General features: G+C 45.7%; 1 protein-coding gene across 1 annotated transcript in view; it reads left to right on the top strand.

The window, feature by feature from the left end:
- The window catches only part of LOC311138616 (ribonuclease 3-like), a gene marked incomplete at both ends in the record, with an annotated part of 241,316 nt that overhangs the window by 82,830 nt on the left and 134,530 nt on the right, over positions 1 to 23,956 (top strand). Inside the window, 5 exon segments of the mRNA XM_084173376.1 lie at positions 222 to 296; positions 1,302 to 1,446; positions 7,016 to 7,141; positions 19,042 to 19,144; positions 20,427 to 20,534. Of these exon segments, the coding sequence (XP_084029502.1) occupies positions 222 to 296; positions 1,302 to 1,446; positions 7,016 to 7,141; positions 19,042 to 19,144; positions 20,427 to 20,534 (557 nt within the window).

Genomic DNA, 23,956 nt, shown 5'->3' on the forward strand with positions numbered 1-23,956 from the left:
AGGCACTTCCCAGTATTCCCTACCTACTGCCTGTTCCAGGATTTACTAGAGCTTTATGACTAAACAACACATTACCCCCTATCCCCCAGCCCCTACCCCTAGACACTTCCTTAGCCCCTACCTATTCCCTATCCCCTACCTCCTACTTCTTTACCCACTAGGCACTAGATCTGAGAGGGATGGGAAGGTGTTTTCAGTGTCTTTCTTCTTTCCCCATGGAGGTCCAGAGTGGGACAATCAATCTCCTGGATGTCAGAAGTTCCACTTCATGCCTCGCTTTGTCTGCTTCTTACCTGGTGAGTCACTGTCCTTCCCGTCTCGATCTGTCCTCTACTCAGAGCACTCTGTCTCTCTCTGCTGGAAAATGTTGGTATCTGCTACTGTGTTTGAGTGGTATGTGCTTTGTCTGTGTGAGACACTATGCACACATGAGTTATTCTCGTAATGCATTTCTAAGATTGAGAGGCATAGCTGTAGGTTTTCTGTGTGTGTGTGTCAGTCTGTGTGAACACTTGTAAATGGAGGTCAAGTAATGTTCTATTCATGTCTATTAACCTGAGTGTGTATTTGACCCTGTTCATGTTCTCTCTCTGTTTATCTCTCTGATCGTTTTTGTGCCTCGTCTCGTCTGTATGTCTGTTTGTATCTGTGTCTGTCAGTCTTGTTTCTCCTGTGTGAATGTGTTTGTCTTTCTCTTTGCATGCTGTCTGTCTCTCTGTCTCTGTGTGTCTAGATGGTGGTTAGGATTTATTTCACTGTAGCTTTCAGTGAAAAACAACGGAGAAAAGCGGCCTGTCCGCTGTTTACCTCTGCCATGTGCATATGTGTCATTATGATTTTAAAAAATAAATAATTTACTCTCCGGATATCCCCCAAATATGTCATGATATTATGCTAATAGAAAGTCAAATGCCCATCCGTAGTAAGGACAAGGCTATGTACCAAATGGCACCCTATTCCGTATATACATGTAGTGCACTACTTTTGACCAAGGCCAATAGGGTGCCTGTGTGTGATTGACAGAACGCTAAATTGGCAGGGTTTGCACTTTTGAGTGGAAATGTTCTTGAATTCAGATGCTCTTTTTGTAACATAATAACATGTCACTGTACTTACAAAGTCTGAGACAATCTGGGGCCATATCAAGCATCTCAGAATAGGAGTTCTGATCTAGGATCAGCCTCCCCCAACCCCCGGTCCGTCAATGTAATCTTATACATTTTGAGCTAAAAGGCAAAACTGCTCTTAAATCAACACTCCTACTCTGAGACACTTCATATATATGAGCCCTGGTGTCATAGTCATTGTGTTGTTGTTTCAGAAGCCCAGCTCGGTGCGTATTGACCAGCTGGACAGAGAGCAGTTCAACCCGGAGGTCATCTTCTTCCCCATCATCGTCCACTTTGGGATCCGGCCAACCCAGCTCAGCTACGCCGGGGATCCCCAGTAAGATCCTCCCTTTACCCCTCAAACCCCAACCGCCCCCCACCACCCAGCAACTATACTTCCCTTGTCCCGCTACCCACCACCTCCGGCCCAGCTCAGCTACACTGGGGATCCCCAGTAAGACCCCAACCACCCAGGATCTAGAGCTATACTCTCCCCAGCCTCTCATCCCTGGCCACAAACACTACTGCATAGTCCCCTTCCTTAGACACACTCCTTCCCCTCCCCTCTACTCCTTGCCCCACACTCCTTATTTAAAGCATCTCTCAAAGGACGGGTTGATGGTGGCACTCTTCTATGTTTGTTGAGAGGGAGGCAGAGAAAGAGTGGCGTGACATTTTCACATGCGCCGTCACGGGTCCTAAGGTTCCGCCTGGCATTGTTGCTGTGGGAACGACACTGTCTGTCTCGTGAATAGCATTGACATGCAGACACACACAGACACACAGACAGTTTGGAGGTGGAGGAGAGGGAATACTGTACTGTGCCTGTGCATAATTACCAAAAGTATATTAAATTATCCTCTTCCATCGTCTCCAAGGTGTAGAGAGAAGCAACAACAACCAAAACAAAGCGCCAATCAAAAGTGAAACTCAACTAGTTTATTTTTGTTCACTGTGTCTGTTATAATCTGTTTGTTATCTGTATCCTGTCACATACTTCAAGGAGATCCCAAATGGCACTCTATTCCTTTTATAGTGCGCTACTTTTGACCAGAGCCCTGATTTTAAAAGTAATGCAGTATGAAGGGAATAGCGTGCCATTTGGGATACATACTTAGATGCCGATGACGAGGGATAGAAGGCTTTATAGACGGTAAACAGGAGATCTCGTTATTATGAAGCCCCATCGTTAGTGTGTTTGTGCTCAGATCTTTGTCCTTTGAGTAATGCTGTTTTTTGTCTGCCGGAATATTAGGAATGTCCTTCCCTCCGCGTCCGCCTGTCTCCCCGCGGTCACGCACGCACACTCTCACAATACACACACACACACTCCCCTTGGCTATGTCAAACCTCTCAGATCCACAGACGACACATTTATTGATGGACGGGGACATCATTAACAGGATGCCGCATACGTGGAAATGAAATAAGATGGAAAGCACTGGAACGTTCCTGCGACATAATGATGAGGGCAGAGCTGTCTTTAATTGCATTGATGGCAATGCCACTGAGAGGGGAGGGAGGGAAGGGGAGAGAGGACACGGACACCGCTGCATACGTTAAGCTGCCCCTTCCTGTTCCCTTACTTTAGAAATTAATGTTTAGGGTTGTTCTAACCCCAGTATCTCTATAGAGGGCCGCAGGGAGAGGGAGTGAAAAAAAAAGAAGAGAGAGAGAGACGAGGGAGAAATGGATAGTGGTGAATGAGTGTTTACTAGAGAGCGACGGCAGGCAGACACACACACACACACACACACACACACCAGAATGTGGTACCCTGAGAGCACAGAGCGGATCTTCTGAAAGGTCATGTGAGCAGGTTGGGGAGGGAGGCCTCCCAGGCTGCAGCTTTACCCTGCTCTCCTCTCCGCAGCCTCGACCTGTGCCAGACCATACGCATGCCGTTAGGCCAGCGGTGAGCCGATAATCATGGCGGTAAAGCCATCTGCCTCTCTCCACACCGTTCACTAATGAAGTCTCCCTATTAAACTACTTTAATTCTAATTCCCCTCATCTCCTCCATTCCTCTCGCTCTACTGCGGGTTGCTCTCTTGCTTTCTCTCTCTCTATACCACAGGTTTCGCTCTCTCTCTTTTTCTCTCTCTTGTTCTCTCTCTTGTTCTCTCTCTGGCTCTCTGTCTGGCTCTTTCTCTCTCTCTCTCTCTCTCTCTCTCTCTCTCTGGCTCTCTCTCTCCTTGCCGAGCCGCATACCAGTCATATAATTGAATAACTTTGGCACTCAATGAGGAAAGAGCTTTAATGGAGTGGCGCGGTCAGAGACGGAGATAATCACCGCCCTCACTCTATTATTACTAGAGTCTGGCAGTCCGGGGGGGGTTTCAATGGTCCGACACTGTGTCACCTTCCCCAAATCGATGTCCTTTTCAAATGCAAACAAAAGTCTAATAGAATAAATTGTAATTGGGGCATTTGGAGAGAAGTCGCTTCTCTTGTCACACACACGTAAACTGCAGTATTTTGCAGAAGAGTGACTAGTGAGTGAAGTAGTGTTACAAACACCAACCACCACTCATAAACTATTTTGTGTTTACTTCCTGGTGGTTGAAGGTGGCATCTCTGGTCGAAAACAGGAGGAAACCAGGCCACACACACACACACACACACACAGACACATACATAGCAGACTAATGTAGGAATGTACTGTCAACTATGCCTCTGTCTATCCCTGTTCTCAGCACAGGCTATACAAACGCCTCACACCGCGTGGCTGCTGCCTCTCTAACTTGGTGGTCCCTGCACGCACGACCCACGTGGAGTTCCAGGTCTCCGGCAGCCTCTGGAGCTGCCGTTCTGCGGCCAACAAGGCAGAGTTCATCTCAGCCTATGCTACCCTCAAGTCCCTCGACTTCTTGGCGCTGACGGAAACATGTATTACCACTGAGAACACTGCTACTCCTACTGCTCTCTCCTCGTCTGACCATGTGTTATCGCATACCCCGAGAGCATCTGGTCAGCGGGGTGGTGGCACAGGAATCCTCATCTCTCCCAAGTGGACATTCTCTCTTTTTCCCCTGACCCATCTGTCTATCTCCTCATTGGAATTCCATGCTGTCACAGTCACTAGCCCATTCAAGCTTAACATCCTTGTCATTTATTGCCCTCCAGGTTCCCTTGGAGAGTTCATCAATGAGCTTGACGCCTTGATAAGTTTCTTTCCTGAGGATGGCTCACCCCTCACAGTTCTGGGTGACTTCTACCTCCCTATGTCTACCTTTGACTCATTTCTCTCTGCCTCCTTCTTTCCACTCCTCTCCTCTTTCGACCTCACCCTCTCACCGTCCCCCCCCTACTCACAAGGCAGGCAATACGCTTGACCTCATCTTTACTAGATGCTGTTCTTCTACTAATCTCACTGCAACTCCCCTCCAAGTCTCCGACCACTACTTTGTATCCTTTTCTCTCTCGCTCTCCTCCAACACTACTCACTCTGCCCCTACTCAGATGGTAATGCGCCGTCGCAACCTTCGCTCTCTCTCTCCCGCTACTCTCTCCTCTTCCATCCTATCATCTCTTCCCTCTGCTCAATCCTTCTCCCTCCAATCTCCTGATTCTGCCTCCTCAACCCTCCTCTCCTCCCTTTCTGCATCCTTTGACTCTCTATGTCCCCTATCCTCCCGGCCGGCTCGGTCCTCCCCTCCTGCTCTGTGGCTTGACGACTCATTGCGAGCTCACAGAACAGGGCTCCGGGCAACTGAGCGGAAATGGAGGAAAACTAGACTCCCTGCGGACCTGGCATCTTTTCACTCCCTCCTCTCTACATTTTCTTCATCTGTTTCTGCTGCTAAAGCCACTTTCTACCACTCTAAATTCCAAGCATCTGCCTCTAACCCTAGGAAGCTCTTTGCCACCTTCTCCTCCCTGCTGAATCCCCCCCCCCCCCTCCCTCTCGGTGGATGACTTCGTCAACCATTTTGAAAAGAAGGTTGACGACATCCGATCCTCGTTTGTTAAGTCAAATGACACTGCTGGTCCTGCTCACACTGCCCTACCCTACGCTTTGACTGCTTTCTCCCCTCTCTCTCCAGATGAAATCTTGCGACTTGTGACGGCCGGCCGCCCAACAACCTGCCTGCTTGACCCTATCCCCTCCTCTCTTCTCCAGACCATCTCCGGTGACCTTCTCCCTTACCTCACCTCGCTCATCAACTCATCCTTGACCGCTGGCTATGTCCCTTCCGTCTTCAAGAGAGCGAGAGTTGCACCCCTTCTAAAAAAAACAACACTCGATCAACAACACTCGATCACCTTCTTTCTTTTCTCTCCAAAACTCTTGAGCGTGCCGTCTTTAGCCAACTCTCTTGCTATCTCTCTCAGAATGACCTTCTTGATCCAAACCAGTCAGGTTTCAAGACTGGTCATTCAACTGAGACTGCTCTTTTCTGTGTCACGGAGGCTCTTCACACTGCTAAAGCTAACTCTCTCTTCTCTGCTCTTGTCCTTCTAGACCTGTCTGCTGCCTTTGATACTGTGAACCATCAGATCCTCCTCTCCACCCTCTCCGAGATGGGCATCTCCGGCACGGCTCACTCTTGGATTGCGTCCTACCTGACTGGTTGCTCCTACCAAAGGGCGTGGCGAGAATCTGTCTCCGCACCACGTGCTCTCACCACTGGTGTCCCCCAGGGCTCAGTTCTAGGCCCTCTCCTATTCTCGCTATACACCAAGTCACTTGGCTCTGTCATATCCTCACATGGCCTCTCCTATCATTGCTACGCAGACGACACACAACTAATCTTCTCCTTTCCCCCTTCTGATAACCAGGTGGCGAATCGCATCTCTGCATGTCTGGCAGACATATCAGTGTGGATGACAGATCACCACCTCAAGCTGAACCTCGGCAAGACGGAGCTGCTCTTCCTCCCGGGGAAGGACTGCCCGTTCCATGATCTCGCCATCACGGTTGACAACTCCGTTGTGTCCTCCTCCCAGAGTGCGAAGAGCCTTGGCGTGACCCTGGACAACACCCTGTCGTTCTCCGCTAACATCAAGGCGGTGACCCGATCCTGTAGGTTCATGCTCTACAACATTCGGAGAGTACGACCCTGCCTTACACAGGAAGCGGCACAGGTCCTAATCCAGGCACTTGTCATCTCCCGTCTGGATTACTGCAACTCGCTGTTGGCTGGGCTCCCTGCCTGTGCCATTAAACCCCTACAACTCATCCAGAATGCCGCAGCCCGTCTGGTGTTCAACCTTCCCAAGTTCTCTCACGTCACCCCGCTCCTCCGCACACTCCACTGGCTTCCAGTTGAAGCTTGCATCTGCTACAAGACCATGATGCTTGCCTACGGAGCTGTGAGGGGAACGGCACCTCCGTACCTTCAGGCTCTGATCAGTCCCTACACCCAAACGAGGGCATTGCGTTCATCCACCTCTGGCCTGCTGGCCCCCCTACCTCTGCAGAAGCACAGTTTCCGCTCAGCCCAGTCAAAACTGTCTGCTGCTCTGGCACCCCAATGGTGGAACAAGCTCCCTCACAACGCCAGGACAGCGGAGTCACTCACCACCTTCTGGAGACACTTGAAACCCCACCTCTTTAAGGAATACCTGGGATAAGATAAAGTAATCCTTCTACCCCCCCTTACCCCACCCCCAAAAAAATAAAACATATTGTAAAGTGGTTATCCCACTGGCTATAAGGTGAATGCACCAATTTGTAAGTCGCTCTGGATAAGAGCGTCTGCTAAATGACGTAAATGTAAATGTTAAATTATGTTGTTTAATAATGGTGAGCTCCATTGGAATATGAATGTGTTGTTCTGAGAGACTTCTGACTTCTTTCTCTCTCTTTCACAATCTCTCGCACTCTCCCACTCTCCCCCCTCTCTCTCTCTCTCTCACACTCACTCACTCACTCACTCACTGACTGACTGACTGACTGTCAGGTACCAGAAGCTGTGGAAAAGCTATGTGAAACTATGCCACCTGCTGGCGAACAGCCCCAAGGTCAAGCAGATAGACAAACAGAAGCTAACACAGAGGGAGGTGGGTACCGCACACAATACAGCACAGTACATCTCACTGCCCACCTGGCCTCGTAATAATTAAGTATGACACATGCCAGCTTCATACAATTGAATGTCCTAGGATCATAAGGCTGAAACATGTCGCAGTGTAATTACTAGAACCATCTAACACCAGATTGTAGCCATGTGCTGCAGAGCTGAGGTCCTGATCCCTACACTGCCTGTAGCTTCTTTTCACCCTTGCTGATCCTTCTTAGGCTACTGCTATTAGTCTCTCCTCACAGCTGCTATATCTCCGGAGCGCAATGTGTCTGGCTAGTAATTTACTCCTTATTAAAGATCAAATCCGCATTAGAGGAAACAGCACCACTGTTCGCCCCCAGTGACTTTGTTTTTGTTTTGTTGATAAAAACGGAGGAGAGGAGCATTCTAGCTAGACTAGCTTTAAACCCTTGGAGCACTTTGAGCCACTATAGTGCTTGTTTATCCTTTTAGCTTTGGTTGCTCTTACTGCCTTTGTTGGTCCTACATGTTGTTATTGTCTGCAGTAGCTGCTGTCGAGGCTGTTTCAGCTCCAGGTCAGTCAGTGGATGTGTTTGAGTCTTAAGTGTGTGTGTGTGTATAGTATTTTATTAGTATCCCCACATAAAACAAAAAAACATGACATAAAATGAATAGACAACTACAGTGGGGGGAAAAAAGTATTTAGTCAGCCACCAATTGTGCAAGTTCTCCCACTTAAAAAGATGAGAGAGGCCTGTAATTTCCATCATAGGTACACATCAACTATGACAGACAAATTGAGAAAAGAAAATCCAGAAAATCACATTGTAGGATTTTTTATGAATTTATTTGCAAATTATGGTGGAAAATAAGTATTTGGTCACCTAAAAACAAGCAAGATATCTGGCTCTCACAGACCTGTAACTTCTTCTTTAAGAGGCTCCTCTGTCCTCCACTCGTTACCTGTATTAATGGCACCTGTTTGAACTTGTTATTAGTATAAAAGACACATGTCCACAACCTCAAACAGTCACACTCCAAACTCCACTATGGCCAAGACCAAAGAGCTGTCAAAGGACACCAGAAACAAAATTGTAGACCTGCACCAGGCTGGGAAGACTGAATCTGCAATAGGTAAGCAGCTTGGTTTGAAGAAATCAACTGTGGGAGCAATTATTAGGAAATGGAAGACATACAAGACCACTGATAATCTCCCTCGATCTGGGGCTCCATGCAAGATCTCACCCCGTGGGGTCAAAATGATCACAAGAACGGTGAGCAAAAATCCCAGAACCACACGGGGGGACCTAGTGAATGACCTGCAGAGAGCTGGGACCAAAGTAACAAAGCCTACCATCAGTAACACACTACGCCGCCAGGGACTCAAATCCTGCAGTGCCAGACGTGTCCCCCTGCTTAAGCCAGTACATGTCCAGGCCCGTCTGAAGTTTGCTAGAGTGCATTTGGATGATCCAGAAGAGGATTGGGAGAATGTCAGATGGTCAGATGAAACCAAAATAGAACTTTTTGGTAAAAACTCAACTCGTCGTGTTTGGAGGACAAAGAATGCTGAGTTGCATCCAAAGAACACCATACCTACTGTGAAGCATGGGGGTGGAAACATTATGCTTTGGGGCTGTTTTTCTGCAAAGGGACCAGGACGACTGATCCGTGTAAAGGAAAGAATGAATGGGGCCATGTATCGTGAGATTTTGAGTGAAAACCTCCTTCCATCAGCAAGGGCATTGAAGATGAAACGTGGCTGGGTCTTTCAGCATGACAATGATCCCAAACACACCGCCCGGGCAACGAAGGAGTGGCTTCGTAAGAAGCATTTCAAGGTCCTGGAGTGGCCTAGCCAGTCTCCAGATCTCAACCCCATAGAAAATCTTTCGAGGGAGTTGAAAGTCCGTGTTGCCCAGCGACAGCCCCAAAACATCACTGCTCTAGAGGAGATCTGCATGGAGGAATGGGCCAAAATACCAGCAACAGTGTGTGAAAACCTTGTGAAGACTTACAGAAAACGTTTGACCTGTGTCATTGCCAACAAAGGGTATATAACAAAGTATTGAGAAACTTTTGTTATTGACCAAATACTTATTTTCCACCATAATTTGCAAATAAATTCATAAAAAATCCTACAATGTGATTTTCTGGATTCTTTTCTCTCATTTTGTCTGTCATAGTTGACTTGTACCTATGATGAAAATTACAGGCCTCTCTCAACTTTTTAAGTGGGAGAACTTGCACAATTGGTGGCTGACTAAATACTTTTTTTCCCCACTGTACATCAAAAGGACAGAACTACATACATTAAAAATAATTATACATGCTTTCATACATTTATGCCTTCATAATCATGTGATTCATAGATGCTACTGAATGCAAGTGCAACACATGAAAATGGAAATGCAAGGAGATGCATTGCAAATAGGCTGACCACTTTTCGCCTTTTGTTACTGTTACCACACGCTATGGGTTTCATTAGGTAAAATGCAACATTCATGAACATGAAATAACCAGGCCTTGAATCTTGAGCCTTTTTACAGTCTATCACCCTTAACAGGTTAGCGAAGATATAGTGTAGCGTGTTACAGTCTACCACCCATGAAGGGTTATCTGAGGTATTGTGCTAGGCTTTGGACCTGCTCATAAAATGAACAAGGTCCCAATTTATTTATTTTATTTTTTTGTCTTCTTTTTTTAGGGGGTAGATCAGCTTTAATATTGCAGATAGATTGTAACTTCCATCAATGTAATTGTCTCATCACTTCCAATCCCCCATATGTTTTTTTTTTCTTCTTTTTTTCCCGCATATATAATACTTATTTCCCTCATTAAAATGCAAATCAATTTATAACATTTTTGACATGCGTTTTTCTGTATTTTTTTGTTGTTATTCTGTCTCTCACTGTTCAAATAAACTTACCATTAAAATTATAGACTGATCATGTCTTTGTCAGTGGGCAAATATACAAAATCAGCAGGGGATACTTTTTTCCCTCACTGTATATACATACATATCCTTTAAATATATATATAGATTTCCCTTTATTATTTTCCAACCCCACCATCCCTTCCCTAATTGGAGTAAACTAGTGAACAACAATGCTTAGGTCTCTACTTCATGCTTATACATACTATATACATTTTATGGACACAGTCAATAATTATATTTTGTTTGTTTTTACTCCTGAACTTCCTCCGATCATTTTCATGATGTCCATCTGGTATGCTTCTATATGCCATATCTTTCTAACTGTGCTCTTTCACGAAAGCTCACAATATATAACCTATATACTTATTATGGACACAGCATGTCTTACACTAGTTATCTTGTTGTTATTAGCTGTTGTTATTAGTGCCATCCTTCAGCTCCATTCAACACCTCCCATCTATCTCTTAACACCATCCATATTGGATTTCTATTTGCCATATATTTTTCAACTGTACTGTGATGTTTTACAAAAGTTCTGAACCTTTCTATTCTCATTGTTTCTACAGTTTGTGAATTGAATTTTTTTTTGTTGCTAAAAGTATTATTATATTATTGATCGATTGACTATGACTTTTCAGATCACCCAGTAGTGCTATCTGCAGGGTCAGCTCCATGGAAATATTGCAATCCTTCAGCCATTCCTGGACCTGTGTCCAGAAACAAGCTACAAATGGACAGTACCAAAACAAATGATCTAATGATTCCATCTCTTCACAGATCTGCAGAGCTGGGAAGATTGTATCCCCCATACAAATAACATTCTATTGGTAGCAAGAATTTTATATAATAATTTAAATTGAAAAATTCTAAGTTTTGAATCCGGCGTCGTTTTGCGTATCAGTTCATAAACACTATGCCATGGAATCGGTATGTCAAAAATCTCTTCCCAACTATTTTGCAATCTATATGGGACGGCTGCAAACCTTTTGGTACTTAAATGAAACTGGTAAACTTTTTTTATTTATTAGAATTTTCTTTAACCAATTATGTTCTTTAATGCAAGGCCGACAGACAAGTTCCTTACTTTTTCCTCCTTCCACTTTCCTCTTCCATTTTTGCGGTAATGCTGCAATTATTTGGTTGCAATTTTGGGTAGAGCAGACATTTCCATATGTTTTTGTTAGCTGCATTTGCGACATAACTCCACCATTCCTACCGATAATATCATTTACGAAGATTATACCTTTTTTAAACATTTTCAAAAAAAAAACTATGTTTTTTTAAATCAATTAGTATATTTGAGTTTAACCACAATATTTGTTGCAATATTTGTTCTGTCATTACTGGAGGATTAAATTGAAATTGCAACCAATTTCTATGAATTGTTTTAGAAATAGTGATATTTGGGAGATTATTTCCTTTTCAAATACCTGAAAGTGAGGGGATGTAATCTGAATAAAGGGAAAAAGTCCCTTCTTGAACATTGGGTGAGACAATCTTACTAGTTTGCTAGAGAACCAGTTCAGATTTAAGTATACTTTTTGAATGACTGAAGCTTTTAGTGATAGGTCTAATGCTTTAATATTTAATAATTTCTGTCCTCCTAATTCATATTCATTATATAAATAGGCCCGTTTAATTTTGTCTGGCTTGCCGTTCCAAATAAAATTGAATATTTTTTTTCTCATATAATTTAAAAAAACTGTTCGCTAGGCGTAGGCAAGACCATAAGCAAATAGGTAAACTGGGATAATACTAAAGAGTTCATCAGGGTGATTTTCCACAAATTGATAGGTATTTACCTTTCCATGGTAGCAAGATCTTATCTATTTTTGCTAACTTTCTATTCCATTTTTTTGGAGTGAGATCATTTATTTCATTTCGGATATGTATTCTGAGTATATCCACATCACCATCAGACCATTTTATTGGTAAACTACATGGTAATGCAAAAATTGTATATTTTTTTTAGTGATCCAATACATAATATAGTAAATGTATCATAATTTGGTTGTAATCCAGAGAGGTTGGAACATGTATCTAGATCCTCTATGAGGCTGTGGAGGGAATCAAGTTGTGGATTTAAATGAAAACATGAATCACCAGCGTACAATGACACCTTTGTTTTTAAACCCTGGATTTCTAATCCCTTGATATTATTGTTGGATCTGATTTTAATAGCTAACATCTCGATGGCAATAATATATAGATATGCCGATAGTGGACAACCTTGTTTCACTCCTCTTGACAGTTTAAAACTTTCTGAGAAATTTTTACTATTTTACACCTAGGGTTACTATACATGATTTTAACCCAATTAATAAGAGATTGTCCAGTCGTACTTTATCAAATGCCTTTTCGAAGTCTGCTATGAATAGTAGGCCTGGTTTCCCAGATTTTTCATAGTATTGTATTGTTTCCAGTACTTGCCTTATATTATCTCCAATGTATCACCCATGTAAAAAACCTGTCTGATTAGAATGAATAATGTCCGACAATACCTTTTTAATTCTATGCGCTATACATTTTGCTCGAATTTTTGCATCACAACACTGAAGTATAAGGGGCCGCCAATTTTTTTAATGGACTGGATCTTTATATTTTCCACTTGTATCCTGTTTCAGTAATAATGAAATCAGACCTTCTTGAGTGTCTGATAATCTACCATTTACATAGGAGTGGTTAAAACATGCTAATGACGGTCCTTTGAGTATATCAAAAAAGGTTTGGTATACCTCGACTGGTATGCCATCCAACCCTGGAGTTTTCCCTGACTTAAAGTCTTTAATTGCATCCAGAAGTTCCTCATCTGTAATTTCACCTTCACCTGAGTCTTTCTGTATGGCTGTTAATTTTACATTATCAATAGAAAAAAAATCTCTACAATTTGCTTCAGTTAGAGGAGATGAAGGCGACTGAAATGAGAACATATGCTTAAAATACTTTGTTTCCTCCTTCAAAATATAATTTAGTGAATCATGGGTGACTCCGTCATTTGTAACCAGTTTCAATAAATTATTTTTGGTAGCATTCCTATGTTGAAGATTAAAAATGAATTTGGTGCATTCTTCCCTATATTCTGTCCAGTTTGCTTTATTTTTATAATATGTTACACTTGATCTTTCTTGAATAAGTTTCTCCATTTCTTTTAGTTTTTCCTCTAATTTATTCTGAGCCTCTATGTTACAATATTTATTGCTATCTATCTGTTCTGTTAGACCTTCTATTTCCTTTGTTAGTGTGGACTCTTTTGACCTAAATTGCTTTTGTATTCGAGATGAGTACTGAATTGCATGGCCTCTAAAGGCACATTTAAGGTGTCCCATACAATAAGGGGATTTGCTGTACCTAAGTTATGTCGGAAAAAATCTGTTATAAATTCCTCTGTCCTAGTTAAAAACAAGTTATATCCTCGCCCGCGTGGAAATTCAGTAAGAGTAATGTATATGCCAATTATATGATGGTCCGACCACATTCTGTCCCCTATCAACACTTTTTAAACTTTTGGTCAAGACGACTAGCTTGATTGAGTCTCCGCCATGAATATCTCACTAGATCAGGATATTTAAGCCTCCATATATAATAATAATATAATATGCCATTTAGCAGACGCTTTTATCCAAAGCGACTTACAGTCATGCGTGCATACATTTTTTTTGTGTATGGGTGGTCCCGGGGATCGAACCCACTACCTTGGCGTTACAAGCGCGTTACAAGCGCCGTGCTCTACCATATCTACTAGTTCTAATGTATCCATGACAATCACGATTACCTTAAGAGCATGAGGGTGATTGTTTGTAGTGTGATTTCCTTTACGGTCCATTGAGCTATTTAAAACGGTATTATAATCTCCCACCATAATAATACAAGGTCCCATTAATCAGATTGAGTTGTTACGCTCCTGCTCATATAAAATGAACCAGAATCAGATGGGAGTTTCACCTAAGGTCCTTGGCTCCCACTAATGCGTTCAACTCAGCCACAGACATGAACGTAGCAACCTTGAATTGTGTGGAGTTTCCTCCCTCTAAAGTTGAAACTTAATGGTTTCCAACCTCAGGAACTTGTCTTACGTTTTGTGTGTGTTTGTGTGCCCTGAGCTCACAGTCAATTAGCCTGTTTCCCAGGTAGCGCTGGCTAGGGGCTCTGGCATCGTCGCTAATGATTACTGATATTCCCACTGTCAACCCACAGAGCAATTAGTTCAACACACACCAAGCCATCACAGCTCCAAGGGCTAGCCATGTCAGCGAGTCAGCTATAACAATTCAGCAACACTCTTATTATCCTCAACCCCCTGGGAACATCATTAGTAGTGTGTGGTTTTGTGTACGTGTGTGAGCATGTGTGTGTGTGAGTGTCGTTTGTGTCACTTGTTCATCCACAGGCCCAGTAAACGTTCATCTGTTGTTTTGTGCTGAACCAAGTGTAAAATGAACGCTGTGCCCTTAAATTGGAGAGAGAGGCCTTTCATCCCATCAGAGAAAGAAGGGCTTTGTTAGTGTTAGTGGTGGTTGATGGTTGGTGCTCTAGTTCTGTGACTGCCAGTATGGCCCTTTAATATGTGCATCCCAATGGCACCCTATTTTCTACATAGTGCACTACTTTTGACCAGGTGCCATTTGGGACGTAGCTACTGTAGGGTAAGTGAGGAGTGGAGGCTGCAGTGTAGGGGGCTCTCTCCCCAGAGACAAGCCCAGATGGTGCCTCCGTCTGCATCTAGAGAGACTGCAGTGTGTTCCACCCCAGATGGAGGATCCACGGCCCCCGGCTGGCCGCTTTGATTCGCTTCAAACACCGCTGCCTGTCAACACACACACGTAGCGATGCCAACACACATGCAAATGTAGGAACGTATGTAGTGACGCCAACAACTGCATGCGGACATTCAGAATTTAATCCATAATCACTGGTTATCTCTTGCTCACGCGCGCACACACACATCACACCACACATCAGGCTGGTGAGGGGAGGATGGCTCATAATAATGGCTGGAATGGAGTGAATGGAGTGGTATTTGCTACCTTTCCATTGATTCTGTTCCAGCCATTACTATGAGCATGTCCTGCCCAATTAAGGTGCCGCCAGCCACCTGTGACACACACACACACAGACATATGCAGTTAAAGTCGGAAGTTAACAAACACCTTAGCCAAATACATTTAAACTCAGTTTTTCACCATTCCTGACATTTAATCCTAATAAAAATTCCCTGTTTTAGGTCAGATAGGATCACCACTTTATTTTAAGAATGTGAAATGTCAGAATAATAGTAGAGAGAATTATTTATTTCAGCTTTTATTTCTTTCATCACATTCCCAGTGGGTCAGATGTTTACATACACTCAATTAGTATTTGGTAGCATTGCCTTTAAATTGCCTTTAAAACTTGGGTCAAATGTTTCGGGTAGCCTTCCAAAAGCTTCCCACAATAAGTTGAGTGAATTTTGGCCCATTCCTCTCTAGCAGATCTCCTTCGCCTCCTCGACTGGGTCAAGCCGGGTGAGGAAGAGAAGGGCTTGACATGGAAGCAGAAGGGCGAAAGGCTGGCGAGGGACATGGAGACCTGGTCCACGGGTAGGAGAGACGCCCAGAAATTTTTTAGGGGGGGCTAACGCCGTGGACGACGGGCCAGCAGGAGACCGCGGCAGAGCGGCCCAGCGGGTTGGCAGAGGAGGCCGCCAGGTTACGGGGGCCACTGGTCGAAGAGGGGATGGAAGGTGTAGAGGCACGGCGAGATGTACTGGGGTGTGTTACCAGTCCGGTCCGGCCCATTCCAGATCCCTGCGTAGGACCAGTGGTGTGTGTCCCCAGTACGGTCCGGCCTGTTCCTGCTCCCCGTACCAGGCCAATGGTGTGCGTCGTCAGCCCGGCTCGGCCCGTTCCTGCTCCCCGCACCAAGTCAGTGGTGCGCTTCGTCAGCCCGGCTCGGCCCGTTCCTGCTCCCCGCACCAAGTCAGTGGTGCGCTTCGTCAGCCCGGCTCGGCCCGTTCCTGCTCCCCGCACCAAGTCAGTGGTGCGCTTCGTCAGCCCGGCTCGGCCCGTTCCTGCTCCCCGCACCAAGTCAGTGGTGCGCTTCGTCAGCCCGGCTCGGCCCGTTCCTGCTCCCCGCACCAAGTCAGTGGTGCGCTTCGTCAGCCCGGCTCGGCCCGTTCCTGCTCCCCGCACCAAGTCAGGGGTGCGTTTCGTCAGCCCGGCTCGGGCCGTTCATGCTCCCCACACCAAGCCAGTGGTGTGCGTCGTCAGTCCGGCACAGCCCGTGCCTGTTCCACTGGTGCCTGGTTCAGCACGGGTCAGCTGCTTCACACCGGAGCTAGAGCAATCCGCTCCACCAGTGTGCAGTCCAGCTCCGGTCAGCAGGGCCAGACCGGACCAGGGGTACTTTGGGGGGTTAGAGAGCGAGTGGGGATCATGCCCGGAGCCGGATCCGCCGCCAAGGCGGAGTGCCCACCCGGTCCCTCCCCTGTGGTATTTGGTTGGCGCGGTCGGAGTCCGCGCCTTTAGGGGGGGGTACTGTCACGCCCTGGCTCTGGCGACTCTAGTATGTTGAGCCAGGGTGTGAGTTTTCATGTGTGTTGGTTCTAGTTGTTGTATATCTATGTTGGCCAGGGTGTCTCCCAATCGGAGACGGCTGTAGCTTGTTGTCTCTGATTGGGAGTCATACTTAGGTAGCCGTTAGGCATTCATTCATTGTGGTTTCTTGTTCCGTGTTGGTTTGTGTATGTAACCAGGGACGTCACGTTTTCGTTTTGTTGTTTTGATCGTGTGATCATTATATAAATAAATATGTTCGCATTCAACGCTGCGCCTTGGTCCTCCTCTGTTCCCGACGAGCGTGACACCTCCTGACAGAGCTGGTGTAACTGAGTCAGGTTTGTAGGCCTCCTTGCTCTCACACACTTTTTCAGTTCTGCCCACAAATGTTCTATAGGATTGAGGTCAGGGCTTTGTGATGGCCACTCCAATACCTTGACTTTGTTGTCCTTAAGCCATTTTGCCACAACTTTAGAAGTGTGCTTGGGGTCATTGTCCATTTGGAAGACCGATTTGCGACCAAGCTTTAACTTCCTGACTGATGTCTTGAGATGTTGCTTCAATATATCCACATCATTTTCCTTCCTCATGATGCCATCTATTTTGTGAAGCGCACCAGTCCCTCCTGCAGCAAAGCACTCCCACAGCATGATGCTGCCACCCCCGTGCTTCACGGTTGGGATGGTGTTCTTCGGCTTGCAAGCTACTGCCTTTTTCCTCCAAACATAACGATGGTCATTATGGCAAAACAGTTATATTTTTGTTTCATCAGACCAGAGGACATTTCTCCAAAAAGTACGATCTTTGTCCCCATGTGCAGTTGAAAACCGTAGTCTGGCTCTTTTATGGCGGTTTTGGAGCAGTGTCTTGTTCATTGCTGAGCGGCCTTTCAGGTTATGTCGATATAGGACTCATTTTACTGTGGATATAGATACTTTTTTACCTCTTTCCTCCAGCATCTTCACAAGGTCCTTTGCTGCTGTTCTGGGAATTATTTGCACTTTTCGCACCGAAGTACGTTCTTCTCTAGGAGACAGAACACGTCTCCTTCCTGAGTGGTATGACGGCTGCGTGGTCCCATGGTGTTTATACTTGCGTACTATTGTTTGTACAGATGAACGTGGTACCTTCAGGCGTTTGGAAATTGCTCCCAAGGATGAACAAGACTTGTGGAGGTCTACTATATCTTGGCTGATTTCTTTTGATTTTCCCATGATGTCAAACAAAGAGGCACTGAGTTTGAAGGTAGGCCTTAAAATACATCCACAGGTACACCTCAAATTGACTCAAATTATGTCAATTAGCCTATCAGAAGCTTCTAAAGCCATGACATACTTTTCTGGAATTGTCCAAGCTGTTTAAAGGCACAGTCAACTTATTGTATGTAAACTTCCGACTTCAACTGTATACTGTATGTGGTTGTCCACAGAGGGCCACTGGTGTGTCTGTGTGTGTGTGTGTGACCATATTCCTTTGATGCGCAGGAGTAGGGTGGCATTAATATTTATTCATGTCTTTGTTCTTATGTCCTCGCTGCCGACTCAAAATCATGCCATTCCATTTCAGACTGAATCATGGGTAATTTAGGCACCGTGGTAGAGATACCATAGACACATGTCCTAATTCTGATTTGTAGATGCTGTCTTTCTCAGCCCAGACAAGGGCTGTGTCCCAAATGGCACGCTATGGGCCCTATTTCCTACATAGTGCACGACTTTTGTCAAATATATAGGGGCATTTGGTCCGCACCTGTCTCTGGTGCTAACCAGACCTCATCTCTCTGGTGTTGTTACCAGTTGTCTGCTCTGCTGCAGGGCTGACACTGTGTACACTTTAGCCCTATAACGAGAGATTTCTGGGTTTCTACACACCCAAGTGTGTGTGTGCGTGCATGTGCTCTGTGTTTCTGTGTGTGTGTCGGAGCCAGCGTTAGCTGCAGGTCCTAATGAACAGCCTGATGCCTCTGGGCACGCTGCCTGGGATTGGAGTCCAGGCTCCGACACACACACATACATATACACACTCACACACCCTCAGCCGCCATGCTGCCCAATTCAAATGCCTCAATTAGCCATGTCTAGTGGAGCTGTCTACTGCTTTCACTGTTATTGTGTCTGTTATGAGACACAGGGGGTCGGAGCACTACCTGGAGAGAGGGGAGGAAGGAAAGAAAGCTGTGTGTGTGTGTGTAAACCTCTGTATGTGTGTGTTCGTACTTTGTGTGTCTGCTCTCCGTGTGTGTGTGTTCATTCTGTATGTACCTGTTTGTGCGTGTCTCTGTGTATGCATATATCACTCTCTGTTCCTGTATCTGTAACTGTGTGTGACGTAAAGATGGTTGGCTGTCCCCTATAGCAGCAGCACTAACCCAGTAGATCAATAATGTACGTGTGTTTGTCAGGAAGCTCTTCAGAAGATCAGACACACAAACACATACCAAGCTTAATAATGTACGTGTATTGTTCTCTCAGGAAGCAGAAGATTCGACAGAAGAACACCATGCGCCGGGAGGTGACCGTTGAGCTCAGCAGCCAGAGCTTCTGGAAGACTGGCATCCGATCTGACGTCTGTCAGGTAGGCAGGAGAGACGCTACGCTGCCACACCGCACCCACGCTAACACACACTTAGGCAGAGACGCAGAAAACCTATGCACAGGCACACACGCTCACGCAACACACAAATGCACGGACATGCACACAGACACAGAGACACACAAGTATGCACACTGTACGCACATACACACACTGTACCCACACTCTCACAGACACACATACCGAAAATATACATGCGCACACACACATGCTGATGTTGTCTGAGCCACTAAGCCAGCCAGGCAGGCAGGAAGGCTGTAGCCTAGTCTGATGAGTTGAGACACGGTCTTGCTTTGTTAATTGGCTGGTTAACGAGGCCTTGGAGTAGTGTGGCCATGCCCTGTGGTAGGGTGTGGGCAGGCGATGGCCGGGGGTGGGCTGACAGATGGGGCTGTGTGGGTTAGCAGTTAGCGCAGAGAGAGAGATGCAGCTCATTTGACTGACCTGTAGGAACCCTGGGCCCCCTGCAAGGCCCCCGGTAACACTAATTAAAACCTGCAGCTCAGCTTGCTCTTACGTGGTGGCGCGGGGTTAATGGGTCTTCCACCCGCTACACAACGCTCCTCACACTGTTCTCCAGTCCGGCTTGATAAGACTCCCGCTAATGATAGCTCACGTTTGTTAGTCTTTCTCTCATTTACTTGCTAAGTCTCTCTCACTCTCCAGCTCGGTCTCACTCTCTTTATCTCTCGCTCTCTCTTTATCAGTCTCTCTCTCTCTCTCTCTTGATCTATCTCTTTAACTCCCTATCTCTCTCTAGTTTTCTCTCCCTTTCTCAATCTCACTGACTCTGCATCTCTCCTCTCGATTTCTTTCTCTCTCCCTCACTCCTTTCCTCCTTTCTCTCTTTCTTTCTTTGTTTGACTCTTTTGAGAGATGTGACTCAGTGACAAAAACAGGAAAAAGTTTGTCTGTTAGTTTCTGCAGAGGCACATTTGTGTCAACATGTTGAAATAGTGGTCCTGATTCGTCCGTGTCAAATTGTGAATTTCCCTCACAACTCTCATTTCTCTTCACAGTGAGAACACACACATTTATTGGGCTTTTGATTATTGAATCTCCCTCTCAGTCGGAGCGCCACTTAATAAATAATGACCAGCTGATTGATTTTACATGTTCTCTCGCTCGCTCTCCTTTCCTTCATTCAGTCTCTCTCCATCTCCCTCCCTCCACCCATCTCTCGCTCGCTCTCTCGGTTTCTCTCTCTATGTCTCTCTCTCTCTTTCTCTCTCCCCTCTCTGTCTCCCTCCATCTCTCTCCGCAGCATGCCATGATGTTGCCAGTGTTGACCCACCACATTCGCTACCACCAGTGTCTGAAGCACCTGGACAAGCTGATTGGCTATGTCTTCAAGGAGTGCTGCCTACTACAGGTGAGACACACAAACGCATACGCACACACACAGCCAGCCAATGTAGTCTTCCAGAGAAATGTAACCACTCTCAAATTAGTAGACCGATGCAAGGACTGTTATCAAAATTGTAGTTTTAACCATATTTTGAGGCTTTATATGGTTTGTTTACAAACATTGGAGTAAAACAAGCTTATATTTTGGGTTCTGATGGGGTACACAGTTGATCTAAGCTCACGAGGCATTTATAAGTTATATTTAAGCACTAAGGCACGAGGGGTTGTGGTATATGGCCAATATACCACGGCGAAGGGATGTCCTTTTGCACGATGCAACGCGTCGTGCCTGGATACAGCCGTTAGCCATGGTATATTGGCCATACCCCACAAACCCCCGAGGTGCCTTATTGCTATTATAAACTGGTTACCAACGTAATTAGAGCAGTAAAAATAAATGTTTTGTCACTTGCTGAGTGAGTAGTCATGCTGTACTTCGCTCCGCAGGTAATATGACACATTACATTACAATGGAACGATTTGATTAGTGTAATGTTAGCTAGCTACATAGTTGTATTTGTATCAAAGATAAAGGTGTAGTATAGAGAAACTATCGAGGTTAGCTAGCCAGCTACATTCGTTCACAGCGACGCCGTTTTTCAAACAAAGTCAACACCGCAGCCATTGCTAGCTAGCCAACACTACCAGCTAGCAGTACTGTAGCAACTAAATACAATATCCTTTTAGCCAGCTACATTCGTTCGCAGCGACGCCGTTTTTCAAACAAAGTCAACACTGCAGCCATTGCTAGCTAGCCAACGCTACCAGCTAGCAGTACTGTAGCAACTAAATACAATATAATTTTAGCCAGCTACATTCGTTCGCAGCGACGCCGTTTTTCAAACAAAGTCAACACCGCAGCCATTGCTAGCTAGCCAACGCTACCAGCTAGCAGTACTGTAGCAACTAATTACAATATAATTTTAGCCAGCTACATTCGTTCGCAGCGACGCCGTTTTTCAAACAAAGTCAACACAGCAGCCATTGCTAGCTAGCCAACACTACCAGCTAGCAGTACTGTAGCAACTAAATACAATATCATTTTAGCCAGCTACATTCGTTCGCAGCGACGCCGTTTTTTCAAACATAGTCAACACCACAGCCATTGCTAGCTAGCCAACACTACCAGCTAGCAGTACTGTAGCAGCTAAATACAATATAGTTTTAGTCAATGAGAATTTTGCAACATAAAGCTTCCCTTTCTGAACATTCGAGATGTGTAGTCCACTTGTGTAGCTAGCATGACTGACTCTGTGCTAGCTAGCCAACGTTTAATTATTGCTGCGTTATGAAAGGAACTAGACACGGACACGAATTATCTGTTTAGTGTGTTAACACACTATTGGTAGTTTGTTGTAACCAAGTATTGGTGCTAAACCGTGTGTTGTTGGATGCTGGCATGCTAGGTAGCTATGGCGTCATAGGATACGGTGCCCTGGGCGGTTTTCATGGAAGAATACTGTACCAAGTTAGCTAGCTGAATAAAGTAAGTTAGAGTCTATTCCTAGAAACATTGAACCGCTGTAGTTTACAACAATTATAATTTCTAAAGTGGAAGTTGGGAGAGTTATATTCGGGTGTTTCAGTGAAACAATTATGGTTTCTGAGGTGGAAGTTGGGAGAGTTATATTTGGGAGTTGTGGTGAGGGAGGCCCCGCTCTCTCCTTTCCCAGATGTTTAGTTCATTTCATTCCGATCTCCTCTGCATTATTGTAGCCATTTGCTGCAGCCTGTCAACTATGCCTCTGCCTATCCCTGTTCTCTCCTCTCCGCACAGGCTACACAAACGCCTCACACCGCGTGGCTGCTGCCTCTCTAACCTGGTGGTCCCTGCACGCACCACCCACCTGGAGTTCCAGGTCTCAGGCAGCCTCTGGAACTGCCGTTCTGCTGCCAACAAGGCAGGGTTCATCCCAGCCTATGCTACCCTCCAGTCCCTCGACTTCTTGGCGCTGACGGAAACATGGATTACCACTGAAAAGACTGCTACTCCTACTGCTCTCTCCTCGTCTGACCATGTGTTCTCGCATACCCCGAGAGCATCTGGTCAGCGGGGTGGTGGCACAGGAATCCTCATCTCTCCCAAGTGGACATTCTCAATTTTTCCCCTAACCCATCTGTCTATCTCCTCATTTGAATTCCATGCTGTCACAGTCACTAGCCCATTTAAGCTTAATATCCTTGTCATCTATCGCCCTCCAGGTTCCCTTGGAGAGTTCATCAATGAGCTTGATGCCTTGATAAGTTCCTTTCCTGAGGATGGCTCACCCCTCACAGTTCTGGGGGATTTCAACCTCCCTACGTCTACATTTGACTCATTTCTCTCTGCCTCCTTCTTTCCACTCCTCTCCTCTTTTGACCTCACCCTCTCACCGTCCCCCCCTACTCACAAGGCAGGCAATACGCTTGACCACATCTTTACTAGATGCTGTTCTTCTACTAATCTCACTGCAACTCCCCTCCATGTCTCCGACCACTACTTTGTATCCTTTTCTCTCTCGCTCTCCTCCAACACTACTCACTCTGCCCCTATACAGATGGTAATGCGCCGCCGCAACCTTCGCTCTATCTCTCCCGCTATTCTCTCCTCTTCCATCCTATCATCTCTTCCCTCTGCTCAATCCTTCTCCCTCCAATCTCCTGATTCTGCCTCCTCAACCCTTTGACTCTCTATGTCCCCTATCCTCCCGGCCGGCTCGGTCCTCCCCTCCAGCTCCGTGGCTTGATGACTCATTGCGAGCTCACAGAACAGAGCTCCGGGCAGCTGAGCGGAAATGGAAGAAAACTAGACTCCCTGCGGACCTGGCATCTTTTCACTCCCTCCTCTCTACATTTTCTTCATCTGTTTCTGCTGCTAAGGCCACTTTCTACCACTCTAAATTCAAAGCATCTGCCTCTAACCCTAGGAAGCTCTTTGCCACATTCTCCTCCCTGCTGAATCCTCCTCACCCCCCCCCCCCCCCCTCCTCCCTCTCTGTGGATGACTTCGTCAACCACTTTGAAAAGAAGGTTGACGACATCCGATCCTCGTTTGTTAAGTCAAATGACACTGCTGGTCCTGCTCACACTGCCCTACCCTATGCTTTGACTTCTTTCTCCTCTCTCTCTCCAGATAAAAGCTTGCGACTTGTGACTGCAGGCCGCCCAACAACCTGCCCGTTTGACCCTATCCCCTCCTCTCTTCTCCAGACCATCTCCGGTGACCTTCTCCCCTACCTCACCTCGCTGATCAACTCATCCTGGACCGCTGGCTATGTCCCTTCCGTCTTCAAGAGAGCGAGAGTTGCACCCCTTCTCAAAAAACCAACACTCGATCCCTCTGATGTCAACAACTACAGACCAGTATCCCTTCTTTATTTTCTTTCCAAAACTATTGAGCGTGCCGTC

The sequence above is a fragment of the Coregonus lavaretus genome, assembly GCF_964263955.1.
Source record: "Coregonus lavaretus genome assembly, chromosome: 2".
NCBI classification, from domain to species: Eukaryota; Metazoa; Chordata; class Actinopteri; order Salmoniformes; family Salmonidae; genus Coregonus; species Coregonus lavaretus.